Source organism: Mytilus edulis, chromosome 1, assembly GCF_963676685.1.
Source record: "Mytilus edulis chromosome 1, xbMytEdul2.2, whole genome shotgun sequence".
In the NCBI taxonomy this organism is placed as follows: domain Eukaryota; kingdom Metazoa; phylum Mollusca; class Bivalvia; order Mytilida; family Mytilidae; genus Mytilus; species Mytilus edulis.
In genome coordinates, this window is record NC_092344.1 from 40199005 (window position 1) to 40214360 (window position 15356).

The 15356-nt window shown below is 30.8% G+C and overlaps 1 protein-coding gene across 2 annotated transcripts in view; it reads left to right on the forward strand.

Annotated features, from left to right (window-relative positions):
- The window catches only part of LOC139482556 (uncharacterized), a 35498-nt gene that overhangs the window by 6837 nt on the left and 13305 nt on the right, over window positions 1–15356 (forward strand). The window contains exons 2-7 of one of the 2 annotated variants that reach the window (XM_071266471.1): window positions 2530–2680; window positions 4168–4324; window positions 6857–6977; window positions 7913–7996; window positions 9733–10499; window positions 11197–11311. In XM_071266471.1, coding sequence (XP_071122572.1) covers window positions 2530–2680; window positions 4168–4324; window positions 6857–6977; window positions 7913–7996; window positions 9733–10499; window positions 11197–11311 — 1395 coding nt within the window. The remainder of the gene's footprint in view (window positions 1–2529; window positions 2681–4167; window positions 4325–6856; window positions 6978–7912; window positions 7997–9732; window positions 10500–11196; window positions 11312–15356) is intronic. The other variant, XM_071266475.1, reaches the window with a different exon arrangement.

Here is a 15356-nt window from a genome sequence, read left to right on the forward strand (position 1 = left end):
GGTTACTTCAGGTCACCATCCGGACTCGCCTATTACATTTCATTTTTTCGTTAAATGTCGGATAAATATCTTATAAGTTTCTTATGTATTACATGCTTGATCAAATGTCCCGTCAATATACTTTACGACAATAAACAGTTTACATACAGTTAGTCGTCGTAATGCAATACACGCAGTTATAGTAAACTTCAAGCTAGTCCGGGGTCATGTCAGGTCACAGTCCGGACTCACCTGTTCAAGAATGTGTATTACATTGTTGAACGCCCTTAAGTGTCGTTTGTTGATTTTTCCGATGACAATCGAATAACTTAAGAAATAGAGAAATGAATAAAGGAAAAGTAAAAAGCAAAAAGGGGAAAAAATCTTTCAATTAAACAAATAATTTAGTATATTTATATACAATCCGTATACTCCCGGTCCGGGGTTATATCAGGTCACAGTCCGGACTCGCCTAATATTAATTTGTTGATTCTAAGGTAAACGTCTTTTATTAATGTTTCCGACGACAATTCATAACATATGTACAATTGGCTAACGAAAGAGGTTTATATTGATGAATAGAAAGTGACATTCACCTGCAATTTACCTGTGCACAATCGGCGCAAATGAAAGATTGAAAGGTATAGAGAAATACATATTTACAATATATACAATATTCAATAAATACAATTTGTACAAGACATGTTACAAAAATAATTAATAGGGGTGGCGTCACACTAGATAAAGCCAGGAGTTCACACAGATTTATTTATAGTTTTGATAAATTTGCAGAGTTTAATCAACTTTACCTTCTTTTTTGATGACATTAATAATTTATACTTTAAAATATTTGGCTTTGTGTAGCTATAATTTTCTATGTAATTTTTCCTCTCCTTTTAAAAAAATTGGCATTCCAAAATAAAGTTCATTGTTTTTACACAGAGTACAGTTTCTATTTTGTCTGCTGGTGTTTAACCATCTACCAGCTTCAATGGGTAATTTATGATTCGTCGTTCTAAATCTGCAAAATTCTACAAGATTTTTGTTATCAAAAATATCTAAATAAGCTTCAGAACTAAAATTATCTTTAAATACTTAATTTCTTCTAACAGTAAGTGCCAATTCTGTTCAAATTGATCTTTTAGGTTTCTACTAACTGTAAGACGTAGCCAATTCAAATTAATAAAAGTTTGTGAATTCCAAATATGTTAAGCCACATTCATTCAAAATATTTTTTATGTTATCTAACCATACAAATTTGTCTCCATTTACAAATGACAATTGAAAACATAAGTTATAGACAATTTTTGACAATTTTGACTCCTTTCCAAATGAATTTTACCCTAGAATGATATCATTCTATTTTTTATGTCAATTTCTAAAGCACAAGTTTAGACTAAATTCGTAAATTTCGACAAATGTTTATGAAGAGGGAGAAATTAACCGTCATATACTATTTATAGACTAAGACAGAAAAGTCCTAATAATTTCAAAATCTATTTATACAGTTTCTTAGAGAAATATAAACACACCGGTGAATTATTTAGAAAAGTAGGAATTCTATTTTTCCCTTAATGTCTAGAAGAAGAAAACAATACACAAAAAAAAAATATAACCTCAAATGTTTTTCAAACTATTGTGCTTTACTCTTCCTATGAAAAGAATTTAATTTGCTTTCATTGATAATAAAAAGATTTTATTAATTTCCATAAAACAATAACGACAAAGAAATTATTATATATCTCTTTCTTACTTTACTTTACTCTTTTTTGTTCAATTTTACGCTCGGAATGTGGATTGTTTTTCATTTATATATACTGTAACTTATTATATGACAGTCATCTTAAAAAAAATCAAAGTGGTAAGAAACCCACAGTCCGGGTCCGGCATTCAGTCCGGGTCCGGCGGCCAGTCCGGGTCCGGGTCCGGGTTTCATACCAAAGTCCGGGTCCGGAGTCCGGTCCGGTCCGGGTTTCAGTGCGTACCGTATATTAAACATAAAATATAATTTGACAGGGTTTTTGCACTAACTTTCGAAATAGATTAGAAGGAATATGAGAAACAATTCTCCAGTTGTAAAAATATCCTGAAGATTTTAATATGTGAAAATAAAAAAAGAAGAATTATTATAAGAGCGATAAAGGATATATTTGTATAAATCAAAACACATGATCACTGATGATGGAATGAATAAATTAATCTGTAATAAGAAATGAGGGACTTGCAGTTGTCACGGATGTGAAGAAAGAAATTGAGTTGAAAATGTTCCATATTTCTTGTTTAAAATAACCAGAGCAATCAAATTAATTTCCTTGAACAAAATCATGTGTGTAATCATGGTAATTATTCCTGGTTCAATACCACTAGGGTAATCATTCCATATCTGATAAGTATGACCTCAATGAATACAATTTTTAAAAGACTACATACTTGATGTTTAAGTGAATTCATGATTATTTCTGAAATTATTTTAAGAGATTGTCATAAAAAATTGTCATGTTTATGTTTCAAATAGATAGAAAAATTGTATTTAACACCTATACTTTTTAGGAATTTTTTGAAAGAAAGAAATTTGCAGATAAAGTGCAAGTTTACCGAAGCATTGGAGGAACTGGAACTGGAACTGGTATAAGAAAACATGGACTTGGTCAGGATTTTAGAGCCTTTCAGACAGTTAATGTAGCACATTCACACAATAAAGGTATAAGAATTTTAAACATGGACTTAATCAGGGTTTGAGATCCTTTCAGACAGTTAATGTAGCACATTCACACAATAAAGGTATAAGAAAACATGGACTTAAGCAGGGTTTTAGAGCCTTTCAGAGAGTATAATGTGTCACAGAAATTCAGAATAGAAATTCCTTCATAATAGAGGTCGGTCATTTACAAACGTATCAAACGTATCGTATACGTTGACGTATCCGCATCTGCAGATATATCAAAAAATAATATGTGATACCCGCCTGAGCTTATTCATAAGACCTTACTTCATTTAAAAAAAAAACTAATTGGAATCTCTTCGAAACAATCAAACATACACTTTCAATATTTGTGATAGTGGTGTTTTGTAAAAAAAATATTGTACACAAACCTTTAATAATCTAGTTAAAAAATATTTCAAGATCTTATATGAATAAACACAAAAAAAAATCAAATGTACTACTTATATACATGTAAGGAACTTTGAATATTGTTCATTTGCGATTTTATCATAAAAGGTAACAGAAAGTACTGAGTAACACTCTATTTATCAATTAGAAATTTGGTTTTACGTGAGCACAAGTTCATTCACAAACAAACGATTTTTACCGTATTCACTCCTATCATGCCTGTAAACTGTTCCAACTATCCGGAATATCTTTAAAAGTAAGGTTACATATTCCAAAAAAACTCGATATTTCCTTATTGTTTTGTAAATTTCTGCATTAGAAATTAATCAGTGGCCCATTTGCAAATTGCATTATTGAAAGTACATAAAATTAAAGCTCGGGATCATATACTGTTTTTTGGTATACCTGCAGATGCGGATACATCAACGTATATGATACGGTTGATACGTCTTTAACGACCGACTTCTAATATAAGTTCCAAAAGGAAGAAATATTCTGGAATATTATTTCCACAGAAATAACATTCGTACCAAAGCTAACACAAAGGTCATGCATTTTTTATCTATATGAAAGTTAATTAATGAATATTTTTTTTAAATTCAATGTTGTCTTGGTATCTTTCAAAGGTCATGTGACTTGAAAAATAAGTGAAAAAATACAAATTCTTGCAAAAAAAGTTACGTGGAGACATTTTGTAAATATAAAGCATAAAAAATGTACTAAAGTTGAAAATTTTGTTTTAGGAGGATGTGATACACCAGCAAGACAATGTTGTCTTGGTATCTTTCAAAGGTCATGTGACTTGAAAAAAAAGTGAAAAAAACAAAATTCTTGCAAAAAAAGTTACGTGGAGACATTTTGTAAATATAAAGCATAAAAAAGGTACTAAAGTTGAAAATTTTGTTTTAGGAGGATGTGATACACCAGCAAGACAATGTTGTCTTGGTATCTTTCAAAGGTCATGTGACTTGAAAAAAAAGTGAAAAAAACAAAATTCTTGCAAAAAAAGTTATGTTGAGACATTTTGTAAATATAAAGCATAAAAAAGGTACTAAAGTTGAAAATTTTTGTTTTAGGAGGATATGATACACCAGCAAGACAAGTAAAAAAGGTTGATTTGGATGTGTTCAAACCTGCATTCTCTCGTATGGTAGAAGATATTAATCTTGGACCTGTATCACCAACATCATCTGTTTCAAAAATCACTTTGAATGAACCAAAGTATGAGACTAAGTATGTACAATTTTACAAAAATAAAACAAAGTTGACGAAATACAAAAATGTATAGCAGTTCATCATGAATCAGCTTTAAATGGAACAACTGCAGGTGTAGAAAGACTTTATCTGGACTTTAAAAAAACCTCATATTTATCAATATAATACTTAAGGTGGTACCTAACACTTTCACTAAAATCAATTTGGCTCGTTTAATTTTCATAAAATTTTGACAAAGTATTTACTTTGACCCTTTGACAAAAATATAAAAATTTCAAAAAATTTGAACCAAACATTTTATCAGAAAAATTACACTGGTTATATAGCAGTTTGACAAACACTAATTTTGATCATTGAGAAGCTTAATATTCTCTTAACAACGCAACATAATTAAAATGTTCAGCTGATTTTACAGAGTTATCTCCCTGTAGTGTTAGGTACCACCTTAATGATAAGGTAGTTTTTTTTATTATTATGAATAATAGACCTGGGTCATTGTTGTAATTTTTTATGTCTGTCATGGAATTATGGAATCATCTGACCATGAACATGATGACCTTATTGTCATGATTAAATTGTTATGATATGGTCATTTTTTAAAGGCAGGTTTTAAGGACACTAGATTCAAAGGGTCAAGCGATCTTTTTCCTCACTTGGCATCCATCTTAACTTGTCGTGGTTGTTGTTCAATTTTAACCACACCCGGCCAAAATTATTGGTGGACTGATATAAATATAGGAGTTATTACTCCTGATTGCCAATTTTGTATTTGGGGGGGGGGGGGGGGGGGGGGATATTGTACATAAGGAAAACAGTAAACAGACAAATTATCCACAAGACAAGATCTACAAATTTCAAATTTCTTTACACAAATTGTCAGCCAATTTCTATAAATTCATTGCTCTGGGGTAATGTTAAGGAAAACTGTTAAGGCCAAAAAAAGATATATGTCTGTTTACAGTTACCCGATCGACCCTAATTTAAGCGCCGACCCTAAGCCAATTTATTTCCGTCGTAAATTGAAATTTTTAACCGGATTTTTGTGTCGGTCGGGCGGGCGGGCGGGCGGGCGGGAATCAAATGTTGTCCGTGCATTAACTCATGAACCGTTCAACCAAAGCTTTTAAAATTTTAATATGTTGTTACTGACAACTAAATGAAGGTCAAGTTCAATAATGGCGATTTTGACTTTTACCGTTCAGGAGTTATGGTTCTTGAAAGATTGAAAAATGGAGTTTACAGTCGTGTCCGTGCATTTACGCATGAACTGTTCTACCTAAGCTTCCCAGATTTTAATATGTTGTTACTGATGACAAAATGGAGGTCAAATTCAATAATGGCGATTTTGACTTTTACCGTTCAGGAGTTATGGTTCTTGAAAGATTGAAAAATGGTGTTTCCTGTCGTGTCCGTGCATTTACGCATGAACTGTTCTACCTAAGCTTCCCAAATTTTAATATGTTGTTACTGATGACAAAATGGAGGTCAAGTTCAATAATGACGATTTTGACTTTTACTGTTCAGGAGTAATGGTTCTTGAAAGATTGAAAAATGGTGTTTCCAGTCGTGTCCGTGCATTTTCTCATGAACCATTCAACCAAAGCTTTTGAAATTTTTATATGTTGTTACTGATGGCAAATCAAAAGTCAAGTTCAATTATGACGATTTTGACTTTTACTGTTCAGGAGTTATGGTTCTTGAAAGATTGTGAAATGGCGTTTCCATTCACGTTGTTGCATTTACTCATGAACCATTCAATCTAAGCTTTTCAAATTTTAAGATGTTGATACTGATGACAAAATGGAGGTCAAATTTGATATTGACGATTTTCACTTTCACCATTCATCAGTAATGGTTCTTGTGATATTGCCAGGACACAAATAAATATTAATAAATCCGGTTTGCTGTCGTTGTGACAGCCTCTTGTTGAAAATAGAACTTGTGTAAAAAGAGAAGTAAGGTTTGCCAATAAATTTAATCAAGTGCCTGATACATCCCAATGTTCACAATCATGAATATGACAGCTGTTTTAAGGAAACTCGCAACTCGTGTCATGAAATAAAAACTTTGCCGCAATTTTTTTCCAACCAATAACCAAGGGAAATAATCCAATCATTAAAAATATGGGTAAACTCGGCCCTTGGACAACTTGGACTAAGGCAAGACAGGCCACACAACAAAAAATCATGGCGCAAAAAATAAAATGGAGAAAAATAATAAAATGAAAATACCGACCTACCTATCTTATTTATTTTGATGATGTAACCTTAAACAGACATATATTTTTTTTTGGCCTAACAGAAAAATTATCAGAAACACAAGATATACAAGTTTCTTTACAGAAATTGTCAGTCAATTCTATAAATTCATTCCTCTGTGATGATGATGATTTTTACCCAATTCTTGCAAAACCTATAATTTTATGTAAAGAGCCAAAATAATGATTGAGAAAAGATCTACAGATGGGTCACACTGCAAAAATCTGACATGTTGTCTAGTTTATAATAAATTTTTGATAAAAATATTAAAGTACATTTTTTTTACTTTTAGGGAGGCAACCAAATTTTCCTCATTTATTAAACCAGAAAACCAGATAGATATAAAGACTAGTATAAAATCTAGTATGAAGTTTGAGCCATATTCTAGTCCAAATCCATACAAGTTTAAAAAGGTAAGGCATTCAACACTTCAAATTGATCACTTTGATTGATACTTTATAAATGAATATTTAGGGACCAGCTTAAGCACGCTTTTGGTGTGGGATTTTCTCGCTGTGTTGAAGACCCCAGCCTTTGGCTGCTCTTTGGTCAGGTTTTTGACTCTTTGACACATTACCTGTTGTCATTCTTAATTTCATGATGCTGAAAACCTTCTTGGCGTTACTTGCCTACTTGGTAGAGTGCTGTCTTTGGTGAGCTTTATTTCGTTTCTTATTTCATATAGAAATCAGCTAGTTGTTTTTTTCAATTTCTTATTCTGATTATTTTATTTTTTGTCATACAGGGAGGTTTTATAGCTTACTTTGTGGTATGAGTTTTGCTCATTGTTGAAGGCCATGGGGTGATATATAATTGCTTAAATTTCCATCATTTTGTCTTTGTTGGATAACTGTCTCATTTTTCATAGATCATTCTACTTTCATATTAATCCTCAAACAAAAGACTTTGCATTCAATGTTTAACTTAAGAAGTAAGAACAAAATTTATTCTATCCAAGTACGAACTAAGTATATATAGATGATATAAGTAGAGTATCATATCTCCCTGTAAATGTTATTGTATAGCCTAACAAATTGAAACTTTATTCAGTATGTTGGTGAATGGTCAAGTACAAAGCAGAGTATATTCTTATCACAATAACATGTTATGGTCCTAAATATGACTGTCAAATTTGATGTTGGATGTTAACCCTGCATTGCAATAACTAAGAAATATCTCAGGAATAAAAGCAAACAGTTTTAAGAAAATAAGATGCATTTTAAGTATGAGTTTGGATGTAAATGATATGAAAAAAGATAGCACATTTAATAGCTTGCTAGGTTGTTTAAATTTAGATTTCATTTGATTCCGATTTATTAGCATTATTGATAATGATCTATATTTTCAGCCTGAGCCAAAGTTGAAAATTCAGTTTACAGATTATAACACGAGTTTTCCTAGGAAATTTCAGCATAAGGATTTAGAACCTGAGGTTTGTAGCAATTGGTATTTGAAAGTTTATTGTAAGCTTGCTTTACTTCAAAAATGATAGTAAAAGTCAATTTCTTCACATATTGAGATTGATTAAATTTTAATTTCTTCTTTCGAAATTAGATTTTGAATAATTTAAATTTGTTGTAAGAATGAAATTTTCAACTTGAAAAGAATTTGTCAGAGATATATTTAATTGGACAATAAATGCTGTTATACAAATGTACTGCTTCAACACTTTTGTTCTAAACCTTTTTTTCTTTTTTCAAATAATGAAAATTCATAAAGGCATGTATAATCATGGGGACATAACTCTTTATAGGAATTATGCACCTATTCATGAATACATAGATAAGGTTATTTAGATTTTTAGCTTTTTGTAGAAATAGTTATCAAAGGTACCAGGATTATAATTCAGTACGCCAGACGCGCGTTTCGTCTACATAAGACTCATTAGTGACGCTCATATCAAAATATGTATAAAGCCAAACAAGTACAAAGTTAAACATATTTCATATAAAATTCATACTATGCCAAAATTAAGGAGGCTTGAGGTTACAAAAATTTCAGCAAAATTTAAGGTGGTACCTAACACTACAGGGAGATAACTCTGTAAAATCAGCTAAACGTTTTAATTACATTGTGTTGTTAAGGGAATATTAAGCTTCTCAATGATCAAAATTAGTGTTTGTCAAACTGCTATATAACCAGTGTAATTTTTCTGACAAAACGGTTGGTTCAAAATTTTCTAAAAATTTTATATTTTTGTCAATGGATCAAAGTAAATACCTTGTAAAATTTTAAAGAAAATAAAACGAGCCAAATTAATTTTAGGCAAAGTGTTTGGGTACCACCTTAAAAAAAAAATTTTCATTGCAAATTTTAATTATTACACTATTTAATAGTTGTAATTTTATGATACGGTATAAAAATCAACCACCAAATCAATTTTGTCTGTGACCAGGAGGACTATTAAAATGTTTTTATCATTGAAAAAGCTCCAAATTATCTCCCTTAGGTGCAAATATGCCTTTTTTTGGGCATTAAAATTGAAATAGGTTTATAACTCATCGGTGACCTATACTTTTTTTTTTTTAAATAAGCTGTACTTAAACTAAACAATTGTAAAATTAAGCGATTTCTGTGATTTAGTTCTTTTTTTTATTTTGATATTACCTCCAACCGGTATTAGTTCCTTAAAAAAAGTACCTTAACAAAAATGAATGCTTCTTTTGAATGCAGATTTTGAGTTTAAATGAACGGTGAACCTGTTTTTTTAATTTTATTTCTCTATAGAATTTTTTTTCTTCATGTTCGTAGTTCGTATTATGTATGTACTAATGTGAAATTGTGATTTAATCAAAAAAGGGTCATGCCAAGATGAATAAAAAGTTATGTAACCCTGAAGTCAAAACTATTTTTCTACTTTCTGTTTGCTGTTTTTAGTAGGCCGCACCACTTCCAGTAAACATGATATCCTTCAACTTTCCTGGATTGATATTCCGAAAAGATGCAAGATTTTTTAAAATCTTTATATATATATATGTTTCAATTCAGCATAAACTTTAAATCAAACAGAAAAAAATGAATTCAGAAAAAAAAGACCTATTTTATTTCCCTTCATGTTTTGATGTGCACCTGAAACTGAAAAAAAAAATGAATTTATACCCTCAAGCCCTGTTAAGCATGATAAATTATGGGAACATAATAAGATTTTCCTTTACTTCTCTCTTTCAGACACCAAGGCTTGAAAGTTTTCATGAACCATACATGAGTGACAAGAAAAGTTTGAAATATTCATTATTCAACACAGACAATACTAAACTTACAACCCAACACCAGCATGTGTTAGATAGAAAAGATAAAAACTTGTACACAGACTCTTCCAGTGATCTTTCCGTCACTCAGGTTGAAAAATCTGTGTCTTCACAGAGATCAAGTAATGGACTGAATGTAAAATTCTGTGACAGAACAACAGAAATACATGTACCTACAAATTATTCAAGAAGTAAACATAAAAGGGCTTTGGACAAGTATGATAAAAATGCTTCACAAAAATCTTCAACAAAAAGTATGTTTGTGTCTGAAGACTTCCAGATAACACCTTTGAGGATGTACCAGCAAGAGTCTGAGTCTCCACAGAGACTAAGTAACACACAAGAAAGGCACCAGATTTCATTCAACTGCAAGTCACCAATAGACATCCATAACAGAATATTCAGTTCCTCTGATTTTATAGAAACCCCACTGAAGAGAAGAAAATTTACTTTTCCACAATCTACACCACAATTATATCCACAAACATCAACACCATTACCTAAAATGTCCACCAAAGCTGCTTTAGATGTTGATAGAATTCTGACAAAACAATTACACATACCAGATATTGCAGGTGATCACGGCATGTCATCAGTATTAATGGCAAAATCTGGAGGTTTGAAACAATATCATTTCCAAGATCATGAAGATACTGTTGCATGTTCTAATGTTTCCAGATATAAAAGGTGATTTGTACTCTTAGTTTGAAGTTGTAGGAATAAGTGCATACACTTTTATTTTTTTATTTTTTATATGTTTACTTTTGCTTAGTTTACTACTTTCAAAATAGATAAGAAATACATAATCATGGCTAATATTTTCTGTGGATATATGAACTCTTCAAATCTGTGAAATATATAAATGAACCAGAATAGGTCTATTTTATGACAACTTTTCTAAGCCTCTAGAAATCCTGTATTTTTCATGAAGAAGTTTATTATCAGTTACAGGGTCCCATTCTTTTCATTGACATATGATGTCAAAGTTAGATTATGGATGCTATTTAACAATGAGAATTAAAATCTAGCTCTGACAGAACGGACTAAAGATACATTTAATTTACTCGTAGATTCATTGCCTTTATGTTGTGTACCATTATGATCCACTAGTTCATAAAGTATTCTTGTCATTTTTCATAGCATGTTTAGAAGCAGATGAGTCATCATTATAGAAAGTGTAATATACCTGTACCATTGTTTCTATACATCTCAAAGACAAATATTTGCACTTACACATTGGCTTTTGATATTTGACATTAACTGCAACTGCCAACCATGCAAGATCATCATGGGTCTTTTGTGATGCTAAAATTAGTTTCTATAACCATACATGCCTGAAGTAGTTGATTTCTGGTTTCTTTATAGATGTCGTATTATTTTTCAGGACTTCAAATGATTTGGAAAATTTGTCACCATGTGAAACATCAGATTTTCCAGATGTCCAAGTTAGAGATCATAGAATTGAAAACACTTACAAGTGTAAATTAGATATGAACTTGGTAATTTTAATTTTAACTCTGACAATAATTATTGCTTTGAAAGATGAAATATTTTATAACTATATATTACCTTTTAATGTCATAAAAATTATTTTAATACATTTGAAAGTTATTAAATACTAATCAAATCACCTCTTTTTTAGCACCAGTTTCTAGTAATTGCTACACTCTTATATCCATCTCAACTCTAATATCAGAAATCATTAAAAAAAATGTCTCTTAATCTATTAATTGCAAGTAATCTTTTGTATACAGGTCCGAGTACACAGTTATCGTCCTTTGATTTTCGTTGTCCACGAATATAGTCCTTAGTGTGGACAGTGTGTTACTTGCCAATTTTTGTTATACCCCTTCCAAATTTATTTCTCCATGTTTTATGCCTCATATAGCAAGTTGGGGGGTGAAATGACACTGTAAAAAAATTTGGGTCATAAATATTAATGTAAAGTAGTGATTAGGTCCAGCTGAAAAGGGTCAAAAATTAGCACTTCGGAAGCTGTCAAAAGATTTCAAGACCCCCTTAACACAAAATTGTCCATATTTTGAGTTAGAGCTGATGAAGTTTTCTATAATTTTGATATAATTTGTCCCAAAAGTAGTACAATACACTGTAAAAATATTATTGAGAAAGCGCAGGTGGGATTTTTTTAATTTTCATTTATTGTCTAAAAGAAATGCACTACGAAATAACTGTGTACTCGGACCTAAGAGGTGAAATCAGGAAATATAGAATCTGTACTTTGGCAACTTCCCTGAATGATTTGATGGTGTCAATTTGTCAAATAGCATGAAACTAAAGGATTTAAACTTTTATTTGATAGAATTTCTGCAAAAATGACCAATTTTGGCATTATATGGTCAAAATAAGCATTTCATAGCTTTTTCAATTTTGATTCATAAGTGGCATTCTGACTTTCTATCTGACATGTTTTCATGTGTCAATTTTTGTGTTTCTATGCTTTAATCCAGTTTTATTACTCATGTGTGAACTCTGAATCTACAGAAAAGAAGATTATCTCAGACAATATGAGCAAAATGTGTTGTATAAATGACCCTCGCCTAACGCCCTGTTTGGATCAAGTTAAATGCGAGGAGCATGGCACATAAAAGTTGAAGTCCATAATAAAGACCTCACTAAATTTGTATAAAAAGCACTTAACAATGTCTTTTGTACCTGTTTCATTTCACATAATATCTTTCTTTACTTCTGTAGGATAGCATGTGGTTCAAATATAATCCTGTTGAGACTAAAATTGCATGCAAGTTTTTCACTAAAAAGTGAAAAATCTTTGTATCAGACCATACTGTCTGCTTAAAAAGTTGAATGTAAGAGCCTTTTTGTGCTCAGATTTATTGTATCATGTCACCTGAGTATAGAAATGATAGAAAAGACACAAATTTTTATTTCCTACAGCTTCAATATGCATTTTTAAATGTAAATATGTGCTACGGCCTAAATTGACCCTAAATTATTTTTATTCTTACTTGGCCTAAGACCCTTTTAAACTAATATGATATGTTATTTGTAAGTTTTCTTTCCATTTAAAGTACATTAAATACATATGTAAGGATTATTTATAATCAAAAAGCTTCACAAATTTAAAATTGCTGGAAAATATTACATCTTCATGTAAGGCCCCCCTTCATTGGAAAACCTCCATTTTTAGGCACAGGCTCATATAAATTTGACTTTTGAATAATTATGCTAAGTCTGATATATCAAATGAGTACTGTATTGCTTTAAATACATGATATATTATATATTAAGGCATTTTAAAAGTATTTTTTTGCAATATTTAAATTTTAAAAGCCCCAAATGTTGATAGTTGAAATTTCTCAATTTTAACGTCTAAATTTAACACGCAAAGTTGAATATAGAATTAATCATATTGTCTATAATATATATCCTATTGCTATGAAACTTTGTAAGCAGTCTTATAATATATTAAGCTTTAGTCATACCAAGTTTTATTAAGATTGGTCAACTTATTCTATCCTATTAGGTCCGAGTACACAGTTATCGTCCTTTGATTTTCGTTGTCCACGAATATAGTCCTTAGTGTGGACAGTGTGTTACTTGCCAATTTTTGTTATACCCCTTCCAAATTTATTTCTCCATGTTTTATGCCTCATATAGCAAGTTGGGGGGTGAAATGACACTGTAAAAAAATTTGGGTCATAAATATTAATGTAAAGTAGTGATTAGGTCCAGCTGAAAAGGGTCAAAAATTAGCACTTCGGAAGCTGTCAAAAGATTTCAAGACCCCCTTAACACAAAATTGTCCATATTTTGAGTTAGAGCTGATGAAGTTTTCTATAATTTTGATATAATTTGTCCCAAAAGTAGTACAATACACTGTAAAAATATTATTGAGAAAGCGCAGGTGGGATTTTTTTAATTTTCATTTATTGTCTAAAAGAAATGCACTACGAAATAACTGTGTACTCGGACCTAAGAGGTGAAATCAGGAAATATAGAATCTGTACTTTGGCAACTTCCCTGAATGATTTGATGGTGTCAATTTGTCAAATAGCATGAAACTAAAGGATTTAAACTTTTATTTGATAGAATTTCTGCAAAAATGACCAATTTTGGCATTATATGGTCAAAATAAGCATTTCATAGCTTTTTCAATTTTGATTCATAAGTGGCATTCTGACTTTCTATCTGACATGTTTTCATGTGTCAATTTTTGTGTTTCTATGCTTTAATCCAGTTTTATTACTCATGTGTGAACTCTGAATCTACAGAAAAGAAGATTATCTCAGACAATATGAGCAAAATGTGTTGTATAAATGACCCTCGCCTAACGCCCTGTTTGGATCAAGTTAAATGCGAGGAGCATGGCACATAAAAGTTGAAGTCCATAATAAAGACCTCACTAAATTTGTATAAAAAGCACTTAACAATGTCTTTTGTACCTGTTTCATTTCACATAATATCTTTCTTTACTTCTGTAGGATAGCATGTGGTTCAAATATAATCCTGTTGAGACTAAAATTGCATGCAAGTTTTTCACTAAAAAGTGAAAAATCTTTGTATCAGACCATACTGTCTGCTTAAAAAGTTGAATGTAAGAGCCTTTTTGTGCTCAGATTTATTGTATCATGTCACCTGAGTATAGAAATGATAGAAAAGACACAAATTTTTATTTCCTACAGCTTCAATATGCATTTTTAAATGTAAATATGTGCTACGGCCTAAATTGACCCTAAATTATTTTTATTCTTACTTGGCCTAAGACCCTTTTAAACTAATATGATATGTTATTTGTAAGTTTTCTTTCCATTTAAAGTACATTAAATACATATGTAAGGATTATTTATAATCAAAAAGCTTCACAAATTTAAAATTGCTGGAAAATATTACATCTTCATGTAAGGCCCCCCTTCATTGGAAAACCTCCATTTTTAGGCACAGGCTCATATAAATTTGACTTTTGAATAATTATGCTAAGTCTGATATATCAAATGAGTACTGTATTGCTTTAAATACATGATATATTATATATTAAGGCATTTTAAAAGTATTTTTTTGCAATATTTAAATTTTAAAAGCCCCAAATGTTGATAGTTGAAATTTCTCAATTTTAACGTCTAAATTTAACACGCAAAGTTGAATATAGAATTAATCATATTGTCTATAATATATATCCTATTGCTATGAAACTTTGTAAGCAGTCTTATAATATATTAAGCTTTAGTCATACCAAGTTTTATTAAGATTGGTCAACTTATTCTATCCTATTAGGTCCGAGTACACAGTTATCGTCCTTTGATTTTCGTTGTCCACGAATATAGTCCTTAGTGTGGACAGTGTGTTACTTGCCAATTTTTGTTATACCCCTTCCAAATTTATTTCTCCATGTTTTATGCCTCATATAGCAAGTTGGGGGGTGAAATGACACTGTAAAAAAATTTGGGTCATAAATATTAATGTAAAGTAGTGATTAGGTCCAGCTGAAAAGGGTCAAAAATTAGCACTTCGGAAGCTGTCAAAAGATTTCAAGACCCCCTTAACACAAAATTGTCCATATTTTGAGTT